General features: G+C 57.3%; 1 protein-coding gene across 1 annotated transcript; it reads right to left on the minus strand.

Moving 5' to 3' along the window:
* Positions 1 to 1,392: 1,392 nt before the first annotated feature.
* LOC130862205 (complement C4-like) lies at positions 1,393 to 17,677 on the minus strand. Its single transcript, XM_057751692.1, has 41 exons — positions 17,289 to 17,677; positions 17,001 to 17,193; positions 16,428 to 16,629; positions 16,166 to 16,236; positions 15,987 to 16,075; positions 15,738 to 15,820; positions 15,520 to 15,616; positions 14,802 to 14,907; positions 14,507 to 14,639; positions 13,552 to 13,667; positions 13,287 to 13,463; positions 12,954 to 13,139; positions 12,640 to 12,825; positions 11,812 to 11,970; positions 11,449 to 11,575; positions 10,817 to 10,891; positions 10,399 to 10,593; positions 10,205 to 10,316; positions 10,045 to 10,115; positions 9,664 to 9,803; positions 9,334 to 9,543; positions 8,591 to 8,642; positions 8,416 to 8,505; positions 8,089 to 8,298; positions 7,856 to 7,931; positions 7,597 to 7,753; positions 7,387 to 7,503; positions 7,126 to 7,297; positions 6,683 to 6,915; positions 6,442 to 6,609; positions 5,816 to 5,875; positions 4,249 to 4,342; positions 3,817 to 4,000; positions 3,615 to 3,705; positions 3,423 to 3,497; positions 2,746 to 2,848; positions 2,518 to 2,607; positions 2,346 to 2,444; positions 2,129 to 2,212; positions 1,742 to 1,874; positions 1,393 to 1,602 (listed from the first exon to the last, which is right to left on the minus strand). Exons 1-41 carry the CDS (start codon positions 17,351 to 17,353, stop codon positions 1,461 to 1,463), a joined length of 5,223 nt encoding a protein of 1,740 aa, XP_057607675.1. The 5' UTR covers positions 17,354 to 17,677; the 3' UTR covers positions 1,393 to 1,460.
* Positions 17,678 to 17,706: the final 29 nt, after the last annotated feature.

Here is a 17,706-nt window from a genome sequence, read left to right on the forward strand (position 1 = left end):
AAGCTACACAGAGAAATCCAATCTTGAAAAACCTAAATAAGTAAATAAACCACCAAACTCACCATAGAAGCGCAAGGAGTCTCAGAGAACCACTAGGAAAGGAGAAGAGGGACCCTTGTTGGCCTTGGCAGCCAGAGATCAGGGATGGGAGACAGAAGAAGGTTTGCCCTTCCCCTCGGTCTGCCCTTGAGCCTCCTGTGTTAGAGGCACAGGTAGAGCAAGGCTGCCTGGAGGCAGGCAGACCAGGGTGGCTGGTTTGGGAGAAATTGAGACAGCTGTAGGAGATCCGATGTTCTGAAATGCCCAGAAAGACTGGAGTTTCTCCAAAGTCCTCCCTCCCCCAACCCCGTCAGGGGCTCTACTTGATGGGGTGACCAGGAATGCTGGTGGTTGCCCAACTCCACCTTCTAAACACAGACTAGCCACAAGCATGCTGGGGTGCTCCTGTAATTCCGGGGAAGCCAAGGATCAGGAGTTCAAGGTCAGTGTTGGCTGTGTGAAGCTTGTCTCCTAAAGTCAGAAAACATCCAGGTTCAGCTGGCAGAGTGCTCGCCTGGTACGTATGAAGTCCTGGGCTCCGTTCCCAGCAATGGCAGAATCCCTGGTGTGATGATGTGTTATAACCTCAGCATCCAAATGTGCACACTTCATGGCAAGTTTGAGAACTTGTCTCAAAAACAAAACAAAAAAGCACAGAAAATACTTCTTCCACGTCGCTCTAGTACTGTTCTCATTGAGTGAAGCCTGATGTCGCCTCTCCCAGGGCACAGGAATGACCTGCTCTCATTTCTGTCTCCTAGGGGACCTGGCACCAATCACTGGGCAGACAACATCAGACAGGTCATGGTCCCTGTGGAATGATCCAATGACAGGTCCATCTGAGCCCAGAAGGTAGGATTCCAGCTCACCCAAGTATACCAAAGATGCCACCAAGGTTGGGAAGGAGAAGTGAGGCAGACAGGGTAGGAGGGTTGGCGCCCGTGAGACATTGAGTATCCCAGGAACAACGAATCAACCTTGGGCCCAGATGATCACCTTCAGGCCTGACTGTTGCACAACTCCAGAAGATTGCCTAATCAATCTGACGAGGTCAACAAGCTGCAACACAGTTCAAGCCAACAAACCTCAGAACTCCAAATATACGCTAGACTATGCGGTGTGTGGTCTAAAGATGAGAGGTGTCTCTAAGGGGGCAGTGACTGTGACTCCCAGCCATAGGGCACTTGGAGCACTGGCTAGTGGACCCCAAGATGGACTGAATTCTAGAGAGGCCTCAAGGAGGGATCAGGCACAAAAGATCCCGAGACTCAGAGTCCACAATTATACAAACTAAGCAAGGCCCACAAAACCTGGATGGGGGTGGGCTGCCACACCTACAGACAGACACAGGGACACATTGCAGTCAAAATCCTTTATTCACGCCTAAGTCCCGGGCTGAGCGCGGGTGCAGAGCCTGCACCTCACACCTGGCACCCCTGGGTGCTGTACTCCCGCAGGAAGTCATGGAGCTGCGCGCAGGCTGCCCGCTGGCGGGTGCTCCGGCACAGGCGCTCCGAGGGCATCTCCTCGATCCAGCTGTTGGAGTCCAGCAAGTACTGAGGGCTGCAGAGGACACAGGGAGGCTCAGGATGGGCACAGGAGACACCTGGCTTTGGAGGGGCAGAACTAGGAGCCTAGGCTCTGTCCCCAAAGGAAGGTCCCAGACATGGGGAGCAGGGGATGGCAGGGCCGGATGACTCACTCTCCCTTGAGGTCACTGGTGGCCCCGTCCAGACCCATGATCAAGTATTCTTTGTTAGGCTCCAGGCGGAGGCGGCAAGAGGCCCGGACCAGGAAGTTGCGGGTCTGACCTACAGAAGCCTTGGCATCCTTGCCTGCGGGAATCAGACAGAAGACATCAGAGAAAGGAAGGCCAGGAGCCCTGGGCAGGGCTCTGTGGAGATCCTGCCATTTAACCCTCTCTGCTCCTGATGGAAGTCCAGGTTCCCAGAGACCAGGAGATGGGAAGTGAGAGGATGGGGGTTCGCATTCGAATTATTCCCAGTTTGGGGTTTTCCCAATTCTAAGAGGTCCCACACCCAGATCTCAGCCTCCATGACTCCCCAGTCCACCCGCCTCTCCTCCCTACTGAAATGCAGGACTTGGGTGATCTGGGTCTCAAAGAGGCGGAAGGCAGCTCTGCCATCTTCTCGGAGAACCTTAACCTGGAAGCCTGGGACGAGAAGGGAAAAGGAAGGGAAGTTGCGGTGACACAAAGAGGCCACAGGTTGGCTTGGGGAAAAGCAGGCAACCCGGGGAGACCAAGGTGCTGGTGCCAAGCAGGATGGAGGCCGAGGGGCACTAACCATATTCCACTCGGGGGTAATAGCAGGCAAACTTCATCCTGTAGCCATCCTTGTCCTGCTCCCCTCGCTCCAGAGAGCGGCGCTGCTTAGGGCACTTCCCTGAGGGCAAATGTCAGGTGAGACCAGCTGGGCACCCCCATTTCCCAGCCCCTGCCCCCAGGCCTCATCTCACCCTCGGCACACTGGCAGACATCGGCAGAGCACAAGGTGGACAGGAGCTTGCTCTTACTCGGTGCAGCATAAAACACAGAGCACTTGTGGTCTAGAGAAGAGCAGCCAGGAGTGAGGGTCTCTCCTCTCTGTCTCGGCATCTCAGGAGCCAGGGTCTCCCCACACCGTGGTACCCCTGTGAGGGGTCAGGGCCCCTGATCCTGCATGCCAGAGCATCCCAAGTGCTCACCGGGGCTGTAGTAGTCATACAGGACAGCACTGGCCGGCTGCACCAGCCCCACGGCCACCTCCTGCAGGGCTCCAAAGCCCACACACTCCCGGGTGGTCGGGACCTGGCACAAGGAAGAAGGCTGCTCAGGGCCAGGCCGCTGCCTGCCTTGCTTCTGCTTGGTCACCGTGACCTTATCCCCAGCACCCATCCCTCATGTTCTGTCATCTTCCTGACATTAGACTCGAAAACTCGGTCCCCAAGGCCTCTGATGACTTCACTGCCACCATGGTGCCCTTGTCCCAGTCTTTGGTGCCCGAACCCTCTGCGGAGTCTCACTATAGGCACACATTCCCTGTGAGACCCTCCATGCGGGTTAGCTTCCCAACCCACGTTGTCTCACCTGGCACCTCTACTTCCCAAGGAACACAGGCGTGGGGAGCCCTGCTCCCGCACCAGTGTGCACGGTGGCCTCCATCTCTCCCTGGCTCCCCATAAACCCTTGAAGGCTGATGACTGCCAAGCTGAACTCACAGGCCCATCCTGGCATTGAGGTGAGGCAGGACAGGTGAGCTCTCCAAGGCTCTCTGCCTCCAAACCATGTCCCCACCTCTTTCCTCACCAGGTGCCCACACCATCCGACCCTGGCAAGGCAGGACGGAGACCCAGCTGCTTCCTGTGTGCCTCTCCACACTCACCGAGTCAAAGTACAGCAGGACATGGGGCCCATCGGTCTCAAAGTGACTCACGTACCGGTCAGAGAGGGACGTCAGCTGCAGAGGAGGGGGACAGTCACAGGGCATGGCACTGACGGGGCTCAGCACCCGGGGTACTACAGAGATGGAGCAGGGCTCCCCAGGACAGAGGGTAACTGTGGGGGCTGACCGTACCTTCTCCAGGTCGGCCCTCAGTGCGTGGAATCCACTCAGGAGGGTGATGTCTGCGATCGCCATGCCAGACAACCCCACCTTGCCCTTGCGCCTACAGGGAGGAGGGGCAGCTGTGCAGGCTCCACCTGAACCACACACTGGGCACACCCGCCACCGTCCTCCCCCACCCCCACTGCATATGCAGGAAGCAGGCAGCACCCACCAGATGCACACAGTGTACTGCACTCTGGACTCCTGCTCCTCTGCCACCTTGGGAGCCTCCCTTCTCCGGCGGCTCCTTCGACCCTCAAACAGCTGCAGGGGCGTCACAGGCTGAGAGTGGGCACTCGGATCGTCCGCAGCTGGCGTCTCCTCCTCGTAGTCTTCATAGTCCTCGTAGGCTTCCCCTGTGCAGGGCGTGGTGAGGGGTCTCAGCGTGTCAGCCCTGAGGGCGCAGGACCCCCAGCCCACACACGGGTGTATTTCCCACAGCTGTGACTGCCCTGAGGGCGCAGAACCCCCCAAACCCCACACCCGGGTGTATTTCCCACAGCCTGTGACTGCCCTGAGGGCTCAGAACCCCCGACCCACACACAGGTGTATTCCACACAGCTGTGACTGCCCTGAGGGCTCAGGATCCCCGACCCACACTCACGGGTGTATTCCACATAGCCTGTGACTGTCACTTCCATCTGCAGGTCCTGACAGGTCGTGTTCTTCAGGTTCAGGACATTGTAGGTACGGAGGACCTGGCTCAGTCAGAGATGGGAAGAGAACATAGGACACACACGACACAGACTAGAGGGTCCTGGGCAGAGAGACTTAAGCCCCCCCACTTTTCCCTTTCCCCAAGCCAACCCCAGATATCCCGTCCCCCACCCAACCCCAATGAAGAACTAAATGAGGCCCTGGCCAAGATGTCAGAGCAGTGAGGAGGCCACCCTAGCCCAGCCTGCAGAAGGGGGCAGAGGCCACAACAGGATGCCCTGCAGTGGCTCCTCCAAGCCCCTTGAAGACAACACAGGACAGAATGCAGAGGAGGCCTGTGGGGATGACAGCGGGCAGAGCCCAGCTCTGTAAGGAGACGGCTGGAAGGCAAATCTGGATTGTTTTTTAAGGGTCTAACGAGGTTAAGAGAAAGGTCTGAATTTTCCCGATTTATCACTGCCTGAGTTTGCGTCCTACAAGGACGGGGAGGTAGCAGGTCGCAGCCTGAGCCACCTCACGCAGGACCTCAGAGCAGTAAAGAACAGGACAGGTCCTGTGCTCTCTGGGCGGAGAGATGGCTCAGAGGTTAAGAGCACTGGCTGTTCTTCCAGAGGTCCTGAGTTCAATTCCCAGCAACCACATGGTGGCTCACAACCATCTGTAATAAGACCTGGTGCCTTCCATGCCAGCAGGACATTGTATGCTTAATAAATAAATCTAAAAAAAAAGAAAGTAAAGGACAGGTCCTGTACTCTCCCTAAAGCATACCCCGCCATGACCAAGTACGCCCCAAAATGGTAAAACTATAACCACATTCAAATAAAAAGTACTAACGTGGCTGCAGCCTGCTTGACCTATTGTGTCTGAGATGACCTAACTGTTCCTAGACTTCCCCTAGCGGAGCTTAAAAGGGGTTGTGTCTTTCTTCTTGGGTCACAATTTTGAACAATGGAGACCCACATGCTGGAATAAAGGTTCTGTCTTTCATACTATTGGAGTCTGGGGTCTTCCTTTGCAATTCTCAGACCTTACACAAGCTGGCCTCGAGTTCATTATCAAGCAGAGAGGACCTTGAGCTACTGGTCCTCCTGACTCTGCCCCCAACCTCTGCACCATCAGGGGTATCCACTCACTCTGGGAAGTGGCACACGTTCCCGGGCTGCCAGTCTACCTGCTGTGCTGGGCAGTGACCAGAGGGGCAGCCTGAGAGCACAGCAAGGGTCACCCGGGCCAGCGGAGGGAGGCTGTGGCAGCTCTAGCGGACAGCGAGCCTCAGAGAATAAAGGGGTCCCAGCAGCAGATGAGACAGACGGAAGGAAAGGGGCATGGGACCTGGGTCTGGATGCTGAGGACAAGGGACAGGAGAGCCAGGATGTGCAGGCGAAGGAAACAGCAGAGACCCAGAAACATGGTCCAGAGGCAAGAGGAAGGCTCAGGGAAGGACAGCAGCCAGCATGGAGCTCCGCCCACAAGGTCTCCCTAAGGCCCAGGCCGCCCTGCCCTGCTGGCCTCACCTTCAGGGTGCCTTTGCTGTTCCCTCTGACCTCCACGGTGATCTTGCTGCCCAGGGAGAACTTCCAGGAGGGAGAGAAAAGCAGGTCAGAGGCCACAGGATGGGTCCCTCAAAGCAGCGCATCCCCCCACTCCCTGTCCAGAAGGCTCCTCCTTTGCTGAAGCAGCCCTCCCCAGCCTCCCAGGACAGCGGTTCTCAACCTGTGGGGCCCGACCCCTTTGGGGGCTGAACAACCGTTTCCCAGGGATCACCTCAGACCATCAGACACCATACATATTTACAGTAGGATTGATAGCACTAGCAAAATGACAGTTAGGAAGTAGCAATGGATCATATGGTTTCATATGGTTGGAGGTCACGGCATGAGGAACCGTATTAAAAGGCCACAGTGTTAGGAAGGTGGAGGAACGCTGTCCTGGACCCTTGTGTGGGCTCCGCACACATGCTGTTTTATGGGTGAGGGAAGATCCCTGAGGTTTAATCACGCAGCCAGGAGAAAAGTCAGTCTTCCCACAACACCCTCAGGAGAGAGCTGGACCATCATGACCGCACATGGGGGTGGATGGACCATGCTTCAGACCTGGCCCAAACCCCACAGCAGCCCTGTCAGGGAGGGTGTGGGTTCACCTTCAGCTCCTCCTCCAGGCCCTTGACCTGGTGGTTGTTCAGTTGCAGCGCGTGAGACTTGAACCCATTGCGGCCCAGGGAACTGAGAGTCACATTGAGGACCCTCTCCTCTGCGGTGTGGGAAGTGATCCAGTATGCAGACAGGGCGTCCAGAGTGACTACTGTGTCCTAAGGAGATTAGGCTAGGAGTCAGGCACGTGATCTCGGGACCACCTACCCAGAGCCCTATGGCTGCCCCTACCTGGGTACTGCGGAATCCCCCTTCGAAGCTGCCCTGGTGGGTGAGCCAGGATGCGGCCTTGTCCGCCATTTCTCCCTTGCCCTCCCTCAGCAGCAGATGTAAAAGGCCATAGGCTGTGGTTTCGATCCACAGGGCTGGGGCCCGGGGCACAGGTTCCGATGGGCTACGAGGAGCCGGGGTGGGCAACACAACATCGTTCTGAGAGCCAGGGACAAAGCCCCAGTAGAGGTTTCCTAGAAGGGAATAAAAGGCAAGGGAAGGCAAGGAAAGGGCATGTTGAACAGAGAAACTGCATTTGCAGCTGAGCAAGCCGGCTCTCTCGCGCCCCCTGCTGGTCGCCCCTGTTCCACGCCTCAGCCCTAATAGGCCACTAATTTTCAGTCTGTCTCTGCAGGGCAGTCCCAAGGGTCCCAGGCATTCTGCCAGGCCGCCCTTGCCCTCACCATTGGCTTCCTCAGCCATGGCCATCAGGCTGTTGTGGGCAACATTCCTCAGGTCCTCGGAGGCCTTGGTCAGTGTCAGGGCATAGGCTGTGATGGCCGCTGCGTGGGCGCCCAGGAGCCCAGCACTGGCCTTCTGCCCCAAGAACTCATTTGCCTTGGAGATGGAGGCTTCCTAGAAGAAAGCAGAGGCCTGAGCCGGTGTGCCCGGCTCCCAGACAGGACAGCTGGGACCACGAAGGGACAGCGTGTTGACTTCCTTACCACTCTGTCCTTCAGCTGCTGGTCTCTCCCATCCTGGAAGACGGTCAGTCCATGGTGAAGGGCAATGACCACGAAGGCGGTGAGGGCCACATTCTCATCATGACCCACCAAGCCCCCCTGGTAAGGAGAGAATGAGGGTGTCAGGCCAGAGTGGTGAGGGACGCAGACAGTCTTACTGCTGCTATCCCAGGGACTCTTGCATGCTCACACCTGCATGCTTCTATCCATAACTGGACATGGGTCATGGAAGGAGCCATCACCCAACTGCTGGGACAACAGCCAGGCAGCTGTCTCCTGCAGCTTCTCTGGGGCGTCGCCCACCTGCTCCTGCGCCAAACTCAGGATCTTCAGCACAAAGGCCGTGAGCCTAAAGGAAGCAAGGGATGGCTGGAGACAAGGCTAGACCCTCTGGTGACCTGGTTTGTGGTCTCTTGTTCTCCTGAAGCCCTGAACACAGGCCCATCCTCACCAGGTGCTGCTGTCCCTGTGCAACCAAGCCCCAAAGGAGCCATCTTTCTTCCGGAACTGCTGGATACGCATGTGCCCTGGAAGGGAGAGCTGGCTGTGAGGTGACATGCCCACTCTCCCGCTGTCTGTGCCCAGGCTGTGCACCCAGCGACTACCCCTAGCTTTTTCTCTAGGCTCCCAGCTGCCCATCATGCCCTCCCTGCCTGTGACTCTGACTTTTACTGAACACAGAACCTTTCTGGATGAGATCCACAGCATGGTCCTTGGTCTCAGGGGGAAGTTTGCTCCACTGCTCTGTCTTGTCCAGGTAGCGAGAAGCAGCCAGAGTAGGGGCCAAAAGGGTCATGGTTTGTTCCCCACAGCCCGAAGGAAGTTTCAGAAGGGAGGCCACGCCTCCTGGGGACAAGGCGCCTTCAGAGCCCAAAGTGTCCAAGGGTTCAGAGGCTGTGAAGGAAGAGAAGGTGAGGATGAGACTGTGGGGACCCAGCCTCACAGGGAAACACAGCAGACTACATGTTTCAGGCACACGCAAGTGCTCATGGGAAAGGACCAGACTCTGACCTGTAACCCTGACGAAGCTGCTGAAATCCCCATCAGGGATGATGTTGGGATCAGAGCTGCCGGGAATTTCCAAAGTCCGGGCTCGGTTATCTAGGGAGATGAGAGGAGCTGGCGGTTGGCCCCTGTGCCCCTTAACTGCCCCATGGAACTGGCAGCTGGGGTAGGAGCCACTCACCCAGGGGGTTGAGTTCGTAGACCATCTCTTCTCTGTGGATGGCCCCTTCCTTCTGTCTCAGTCAAAAATATGGAGGCAGGGATCAGCCAGGAGTACACGAGCCCCTCCTGGGGCAGACACCCTGGGACTTAGAGCTAACTTCATGGATGGGAACCCTGGTCCTCCGGCTCATGGGTTTACCATGCAGAGTCCTAGGTTTAAGTCCCAGCACCGCAAACAGTAAATGACATAGAGGAAAAACGTGGGAAACAGCTGGCTGTGACCGTGCCTGCCTGCGAGCCCAGCAATCGGGAAGGCAAAGGCTGAGGATTACTGTAAGTTCAAGGCCAGCTTGGGCTACACATCATATCTAGAATGAGTCTGAGGCTAGCCTGGGCTACATATCTAGCCTCTGTCTGAAAAGTAGTAAACATAAAATTTCAGAGACAGCCGGGTGGTGGTGGCGCACGCCTTTAATCCCAGCACTTGGGAGGCAGAGGCAGGCGGATCTCTGTGAGTTCGAGACCAGCCTGGTCTACAAGAGCTAGTTCCAGGACAGGCTCCAAAACCACAGAGAAACCCTGTCTCGAAAAAACCAAAAAAAAAAAAAAAAAAAAAAAAAATTTCAGATATAGAGCTGAGTCACAATCGCAGTGGCGGGCTGGTTAGCTGTGCACTAGGTTTGGGCGCTGAGCTCTGGTCTGGCCAGCGGATGCTAAAGAACACAGCCGGGAACCAGGGCCTAGATTGGGGCAGTCACTTACTTCGATCTGCAGAATCTTAGAGACAGCATCTCCCACGAAATCCTCAATAGACCCTCGAGCCACCACTTTCAGGGACACAGAGGCAGCAGCCGTGGGTACCACAGAGAAGGCCACAGGCCGGGCAGAGCCTGCGGGCACCGACACCTGCTGAGCCAGCCCTCCACCACCAGCCATGCACAGTCCTTCGACTGGGGACACATGGACACTCACCTGAGGACAGGAAACAGGGCTGGCCAGAGTCCTAATCCAGTCAACACTGCCGCCTGCCCTGTCCCTGGTAGCACCCGCCCTTCACCCCAGCCCGAGTGCACAGGCTCCCATGGATCTCACAGTCACGTCAGTATCCAGATAGTTGTAGAGAACGGGCCGCAACTCGAGCTGCTCAAAGCGGCGGACAGAGGTGGGCAGGCGCAGATGCAGGTGGAATTCTTGGAACACGCGGACACGGGTTGGTGTGGCTACGCACAGGCCTGTGGATGGGGAAAGGAGGCGGGGCAGAGGTGCAGGGACATGAGGACCTCAGGGCACAGGAAGGCAGGGTCTGGCAATGACTCCGCTCTGCCCTCGGCTTTGACAGCTCTCAGGATAGATGCACACCAGGGGGAGATCTTCCCAGGTGCATGGGATCCACCCCTTGGTGGGAGCAGAGGAAGAAGCAGAGTCAAGGGGAAGGGAAGGGAGCAGCCTGAGGTGTGGGCAGGGTTACCTCACCTTTGCTTCTGGACAGGCTCACGCCATGAATCTCCCATGTGGTCAGAGAGTCAGGGAGCAGCAGTGTCAGCCTGTAGTGGAAATTCAGAGAAGACATGTCACCGCACGGGACTGTCCCCAGAACCAGCCCGGAGGCCAGGTCAGCAGCCCAGGCCCTCACAGTTTGGAGCGATCCACGGGCTCCACTCTCCAGAGCCAGTTCTCCGGGAAGTAGCTGCGCACCAGGACGTCATCTTCATCAATCAGGTCTTCCTCCTGCAGCACCTCCTGGGCTGGGGGAGGGGCACAGGAGTGAGGGCAGGTTTGGCCCTCTCAGGCACCACTACTGTTCCCTAGCTTCACCTGGCTGCTCACCTCGGGCAAAGCCCGCCTGGCTTCTGGTCTGGTTCTTGCGCAGGACCTCAGCAAACAGGCAACAGGACAAGAAGGGCTCCCGGCAGCTGGCCGGCCGCACCCGGGCTGCCCGCTGCTCACAGGTGCGCACCATGGGCAACCTTGTCAGCCCGTCCTGGCAGCAGCGCCTGGCCTCTGGGGAAGCATACTGGCCCACTGGTAGGCCAGGGGAGGCTGGGCAGGTGCAGGACCTGAACCTCAGCCCCACCGTCCCCTGGAGACACCAGGATGTGCCCGGAGAACCGTCAGGAGGCCGATGGACTGTCCCATCCAGCCTCCACCTGCAGCCCTTGGCTTCCCAGCCCTCAATGCCACAGCTGGCTGCGAGGCTGCAGAGGACAGAGAGGCAGACCCCACCCTGGTGGCTCCCACAACTCACACTTTTCACTGACAGCCTTCTGGAAGTCCACGCTTCTCTTTTGCCGGCTTTTCTTCTCCTTGGGACAGCTCAGGCCTGGCAGAGAGCAAGAGGACAGCGGCCAAGCAGTGAGGAGCTGGGTCAGCCTCCTTCCCTGTCCGCGGCCAGGCCTTTTCACCATGAATCCTGCAGTCGGCCTCCCTCCTGTGGCTGCTCCCAGTGCGCCATTCTTTTTTTTTTTTTGGTTTTTCGAGACAGGGTTTCTCTGTGGTTTTGGAGCCTGTCCTGGAACTAGCTCTTGTAGACCAGGCTGGTCTCGAACTCACAGAGATTCACCTGCCTCTGCCTCCCGAGTGCTGGGATTAAAGGCGTGTGCCACCACCGCCCGGCCCAATGCTCCATTCTTTTGGGTTTTTAGTAATATTAGCTCTGCTTTCTGTTTCCATTCCCTCTCTTTTTGTTTTAGCCTTTTGAGACAGGGTTTCTCTGTGTAGTCCTGGCTGTCCTGGACTCACTCTGTAGACCAGGCAGGCCAGGGACTCACAGAGAGAGATCCGCCTTCCTCTGCCTCCCGGCTGTTGAGATCCCTTGCCCCATTCCTACACCACCCCAGCCTTTCCTCCCTTGCCTGGTCCCCCTGGCTCCAATCTTACCCTCCCGGACTTGACTTAGTTGATCTCCATCAGAAAAGGCCAGACCAGCAGCCTGGAACACCTCAAGGGCATTGTCCCCACCTCCAGGACCACAGCCAAGGTTGTAGCTGTTCATCACTTCAAAGACCTGGCAGGGTAAGGAAGAGATGCTGGGACACAGGAGTGGCTGAGGGGCACGCCTGCCACTCCACTGAGGGTATTAGGGCAGGGCTTGAAGAAAGATGAGCCATGGAGTTAGAATGGAGACCAAGGGTAAGAGAGGAAGGGGCCAACCTCCAGGCTCCAAGGCAGGGCCAAGAGGGGCCTGTGGCGTCTGGGTGAGTGGAGCTTAGGCTCACAGGAAATGGAGAGAGCTTGACAAACCTTGCCCATGTCGAGGGGTTTGTGAGTCTTGCCACCCACAGCATACAGAGCCGTGTCCACGGCGCCCAGGGCCACCAGGGCTTGGGGGTCTGTCTTAATCTGCAGCTTCATGCTGTCTCCAGTGCGATACTCCTTGGCACCATCCACGTTCAGTTCCAGCTGGCCGAAATAGGAAGTACAGGGCAGTCAGCGGGACAGAGCAGGCTAGGGACGTGGACCAGAGGCTAAAAGTGTGTGCCATTCAGTCATGACGACTGGAATCTTAAACTCCTGTAACTCCAGCCTGGAAAGGTGGAGTGGGGGGATTCCCAGAGCACGGCAGTTAGCAAGAGAAGGCTTCTCAGTGAGTACCGGGAGACATTGACGGGAGCTGCCTCCATGAATAAGGCAGAAGAGCAATCCAAAATGTCTCCCAATCTCCACTAGCACATGCAAACTCGTGCATGCGTGCCCATGCAACATACGAGATATACGCACGCATGAGCCCGCCTCACTAACACACACACACTCAGAGAGACGAGATATACACACGTACGAGCCCACGTCACTAACACACGCACACACACACACACACTCAGAGAGACGAGAATACACACGCACGAGCCCGCCTCACTAACACACACACACAGAGACGAGACATACGCACGCACGAGCCCGCCTCACTAACACACACACACACTCAGAGAGACGAGATATACACACGCACGAGCCCGCCTCACTAACACACACACACACTCAGAGACAGAGATACGCACGCACCGCACGAGCCCCCCTCACTAGCACACACACTCAGACAGAGACAGAGACCGCCTGTGCAGCCCCAGTCACCTGGCCCTCACAGTCCCCAGGCTGCACATGAATGAGCAGGGAGTTGGCCACTGGGAGTCCTTGGTGGTAGAAGTAGGCCACAAAGTAGAAGGAAGGGGCCAGGCGATGGTCCACCAGCACGGAGACGGAGGTCAGGGTCCTCCTGGGCTCCCGGTTCATGATCACGATCTGGCCCCGGGAGAGGATCTGAGCCAAGGAGGAGCAGTGAGTGATCTTCTGCTTGGTGTAGACCCTACCCTGTCCTGAACCTGTGCCCAGGCCTGCAGAGGCCTCTGCCCTACAGCCAACACTCCTATACCCCGAGTCCCACACACCATGTAGTAGTAATGAGAGAAGGTAGGCCCCTCAATGCCCACAGTTCGCAGGTTCAGGATGAAGTTGTCCCCCACACGAGGGGGTCGAAGGTCTTGGGGCTCAATGGACAGAAAGCCAGAGCTTCCTGGAGGCGGGCCTTTCACTGTGAGCCTGGCTAGGGCCGGATAGACGGAGCCCGCAGACACCTGGACAGAAGGGCAGGGAAGGCCGGGGTCTATGACAGGACGCAGATACGCCACCGCTCCCCCCAGACTCGAGCAGAAGCACTCAGAAAACGACTCTTGAGCCCTCCCTTCCCGCGTGCCCGTCCCCAGGGCTCAGAGAAGCACTACCAAGAGCCGCAGTTCTGTGGTGCCTGGTGGGACGGGGATGGGAAGGCTGACTTGGCCGATCCCGTTGGTGCTCTGCTCTAAGTCGAGGACTCTTGAGCCAGAGCCAGAGGACAACGTGGCAGAAACTTTGACAGGAACATCAGAGGCTGTGGAGCCTGACATCTCTCGGACCACGGCCTGGAGGGACATGGGTGAGAAAAAGGCCACCCTCAGGACTGTGCGGCCCACGCGTGCGCCCCTCCGCTCCCGCCCTTCAGAGAAGAACCTGCAGCACGAAGTGGGCTCCCGGCACAAGGTGCTGCTTGGTGTTGCTGAGGTCCAAGGAGAAGGCAGATGACACAAAGCGCCAGGATGTGAGCTCTGCCTCCTCCATCTCCCCCCCTATAGGGCAGAGAGGGGGCAGAGAGGGGGAGGAAGGAACCCAGGAAAGAGACAGGAGTCAGGAAATGGCTCAAGCATCCTTCCCTCCCTACATGTGTGTAACATGTCTGTCGGGTGCGTGAGTGGACAGATGGAAGGTACAACTGGGGACAGACAGGCCCAGAGAGAGGCAGTTTTGGGGTCGTTGCTCTTGGCTGTGTGTCTGAGATGAGCAGGCAGACATCAGGGCTGTACTGAGGATGAGGAGCTGGGCCAATGGTGTAACTGGCATTTATTTTATATTATTTATTTAGTTAGGTTTTTTAAATAGGGTGTCTGTATAACCCTGCCTGTCCTGCACTCCCTATGGAGACCAGGCTGGGCTGGAACTCAGAGATCCACCTGCCCCTTTCTTCCTCCCAAGTGCTGGGGTCAAAGGCCTGCACCACCACGGCTGCCGGGCTGCACTGACAGTATCACTGCTGCACCACCACGGCTGCAGGGCTGCACCGACAGTATCAATGCTGCACCACCACTGCTGCCGGGCTGCACTGACAGTATCAATGCTGCACCACCACGGCTGCCGGGCTGCACTGACAATATCACTGCTGCACCACCACGGCTGCAGGGCTGCACCGACAGTATCAATGCTGCACCACCACGGCTGCAGGGCTGCACCGACAGTATCACTGCTGCACCACCACGGCTGCAGGGCTGCACCGACAGTATCAATGCTGCACCACCACGGCTGCCGGGCTGCACTGACAGTATCACTGTTGCACCACCACGGCTGCCGGGCTGCACTGACAGTATCACTGTGCCCTCCGTGTCTAGGGTGGCAGCAGAAGAAAGCCACCCACCTGGAGACTCGATGACGGCTGCCGCGGCATAGAGGCGCAGCCCCTCCAGGTCTGCAGTTCCAACACTGACTTTACCCAGGGCAGCCTGGAGCTGGTCCTTTGAGATGGAAACTTGACTCTGGCCTTCCACCAACTAAACAAAGACCACAGCATGTAAGTGAGGATCCCTCTTCTGTTCAGTGCCCTCCTCACCACACCCCTGCCTTGGTCTGGGCCTACAGGTTCAGTCCCTCCTCACCCACCCCCTTCCTGGTGTGGGTCTCCAGGTTCAGTGCCCTCTTCACCACACCCCTACCTTGGCCTGGGTCTCCAGGCCCCGAAGGAAAGTCCTCTTCCCATCCTCATCCATGAGTGCAAAGCGCGTGTATGCCACACCCTGCACAGGCTTCCCGTAGATATACCTGTTCCCATGGGAGATTTGGAGAGCTGAGAGCTGGGGAAATACCTCAGCAGGCCAGGTGATTACCACGCCAGCACCAAGACCTGAATTCAACACCTGAATCCATGTAAATCACCAGGTGAGACAGCATCCACTTGTAAATCCAGCAGTGGGAAGGTGGAGGCAGGGGGATTTGGGATTGTCTGGACAGTCTATCTAGCCTAATTAAGTGAGTTCCATGTCAATAAGAGACTGTGTCTCTCGAAGGAGATGGACAGAGATCCTAACAATGCCCCGAGGTTGTCCCTTACCTCCACATACATGTACACACACACATGCCCCTGCACTCGTAGACACACACATGCACATCTTTAATCCCAGGACTCCAGAGGCAGAGTCAGATGGACCGCTGTGAGTTCAAGGCCAGCCTGGTCTATTAGGTGGGTACACAGGGAGGGAAAGATAAGGTCTCAAAAACAAAACTAAAGAAGAAGGAAGGGAGGGAGGGAGGGAGGGAGGGAGGAAGGAAGGAAGGAAGGAAGGAAGGAAGGAAGGAAGGAAGGAAGGAAGGAAGGAAGGAGAGCTGGGCCCTGTAGGGCGATTCCTGGGTGTGGGACGAGAGGGTGGCGGTTACCTGGCCTGGATGTCTAATTGTATTTCATCCATATAGCCGGGCACTGACAGGATATACGGCTTCTGTGGGGTGATCTTCACTTCAAAGTTGGGAAGAACTGAATGAGGGTAAAGAGATGAGTGACCAGGTACTAGACAAAGGGTCCTCCACAGCTCCCTCCCCACAGGGCTGCCTTGCCTCCCCTCCCCTCCCCTCCCCACCCACACTTCAGCACTTACTGTATTTCTTCACCTCAAAGCGGGCACTGCTATTGGACTGCAGGCTGTCTGAGAACCTCGCTGAGATCGTCCAGGTCCCCGGCCTGACAGTGGACAAGGGAGAGACTTCAGCTACCCACAGACAGCCCATGGCCTGCATCCTCCAGAAGAGGCATGGGGGGCACAGGGCCAGAGCATCTGGAACATGACCCCCTATGTCAGAGGGACGTGTCGACAGAGGGGTGGGTGGCCTGAGGTGGGGCAGCTCACTCGGAGATGTCTGGGATCACAAAGTCATCCTGGAAGATGGACGTAGGAGCAAACACCTCCTTCTTCCGAACACGGAGGCCATTAGAGTTCTGCGGGGGAGTGGGGGGTGGGGTCAGTGTGGTCAGGTGGGAGATCACACCAGTGCACAGGGTGAGGAAGGTCAGAGGTCAGGCACTCACCTCCACCATGACTGTGAGGGTGTCAGTGGATGGGCGCATCTTTTGATCCAGTGCAAAAACCCGGTAACGAACTAAGAGTGGATGATGAGAGGTAAGAGCCCCTGCGCAGAGGGACAGGGACCCCAGGAGACGCTGGGGACTAAACCCTAAGCAGTCCTCTGGGGTGGTGCCGTCCGTGGGGTCACCTCACACAGAGGACACCAAGCGCAGGCTCTGAGCACCCTGGGAGAGGAAAGCAGAGGCCCTGAGGCAGGAGGCTCACCCCGCTGGCCAGGGTTATAAACAGGCTGGTCAGTCTGCACGAAGATGTGCCCGCGGCGAGAAGAGAACAGTAGGTTGACGCCCTGTGTGTCTGTGGCTTTGGACAGGGAGCTCTTTAGCCATGAAGACTGAGCCACCAGCTGGACGTGGGGGGCTCTGCGTAGCTCAAAGAGGCCACAGTTGCTCACATCAGGCAGTGGGACCTGCCAGGAGTAGGGGGGAGAGACTGTCCAAGATGAAAGGGACTCAGAGCCCAAGACAGGGACACTAAGACCAGTGGGCGGGCCAGCCATAATGGCGTGTGGCAGTAACCCCAGCACTCGGGCGGCCAGAGGAGGACTGCTGAGCGACCACTCGCAATCCAGGCTATACTGTGAAAGCCTGTTTCCAAACCAAAAATAAAAGGCAACAGAAGAACCTGGTGGATCGCAGCACTCGGGAGGCCGAGGCAGGAGGATTGCTGGGAGTTCAAAGCCAGGCTGTTACATAGCAAGCTCCTGTCTGTGACTAAGCAAACAGGCATAGGGTACACAGGGCGGCCTAAGATAACGGCAGAGGTGTGGGCACTGGTTACCTCGAGGCTGAGAAGCACAAAACCATTTCCTGAACTGAGCACAAAATCCTTCTTTGGGGTGCAGATGCGACCGTTTTGGTTTCTCAGGAACACTGATCCTTTTACTTGCTGTCCTGGAGGGGCATCCTGGAGCTGCAAGCCCACTGACAGAGGGACCCCCAAATTCACCACGGAAGGGGAGAAGAGGAGCAACCTGGGAGAACAGTAGAGGTACTTCAGACCCGGCCTAAGCCCACCACCCCACTCCCCCTAACCCGCCCCCACAAGCCCAGTGTCTGGCCCCAGGACCTGGGCTTCTGCAAAGACAAGGCAACAACGCTCAGCACCCAGAGCAGTCCCCACAGGAGCCGCATGGCTGCAGGGTCCAGGGAGGTCAGACCTGTCTGGTCAGAGGTCTGCTCCCTTCTGGGCAACCTAGGCTTGGGGCAGTTTGACTCTGGACCTTGCTCCTCCTCTCGCCCAGATGAGCCGGGAAACCACGTGATGGCCAAGAAACGCAACTGGCCCTAGGCCCAGTGCTGGGGAAGCAGCCCAAACATCAGGGTCTCTGAAGAAATCTTGGCCCCGAAATGAATTTTGTGCTTGTTATTCCCAGTACCAGGCACCGCCCTTAACTGTGTTCATGCACATGTGTTAGCCCATGTGTGTTTGCACAGCTCCAGCATGGCACATGGACAGGACTGCTGTAGTTCCTACAAATCAGGAA

Source organism: Chionomys nivalis, chromosome 19 (assembly GCF_950005125.1).
Source record: "Chionomys nivalis chromosome 19, mChiNiv1.1, whole genome shotgun sequence".
In the NCBI taxonomy this organism is placed as follows: domain Eukaryota; kingdom Metazoa; phylum Chordata; class Mammalia; order Rodentia; family Cricetidae; genus Chionomys; species Chionomys nivalis.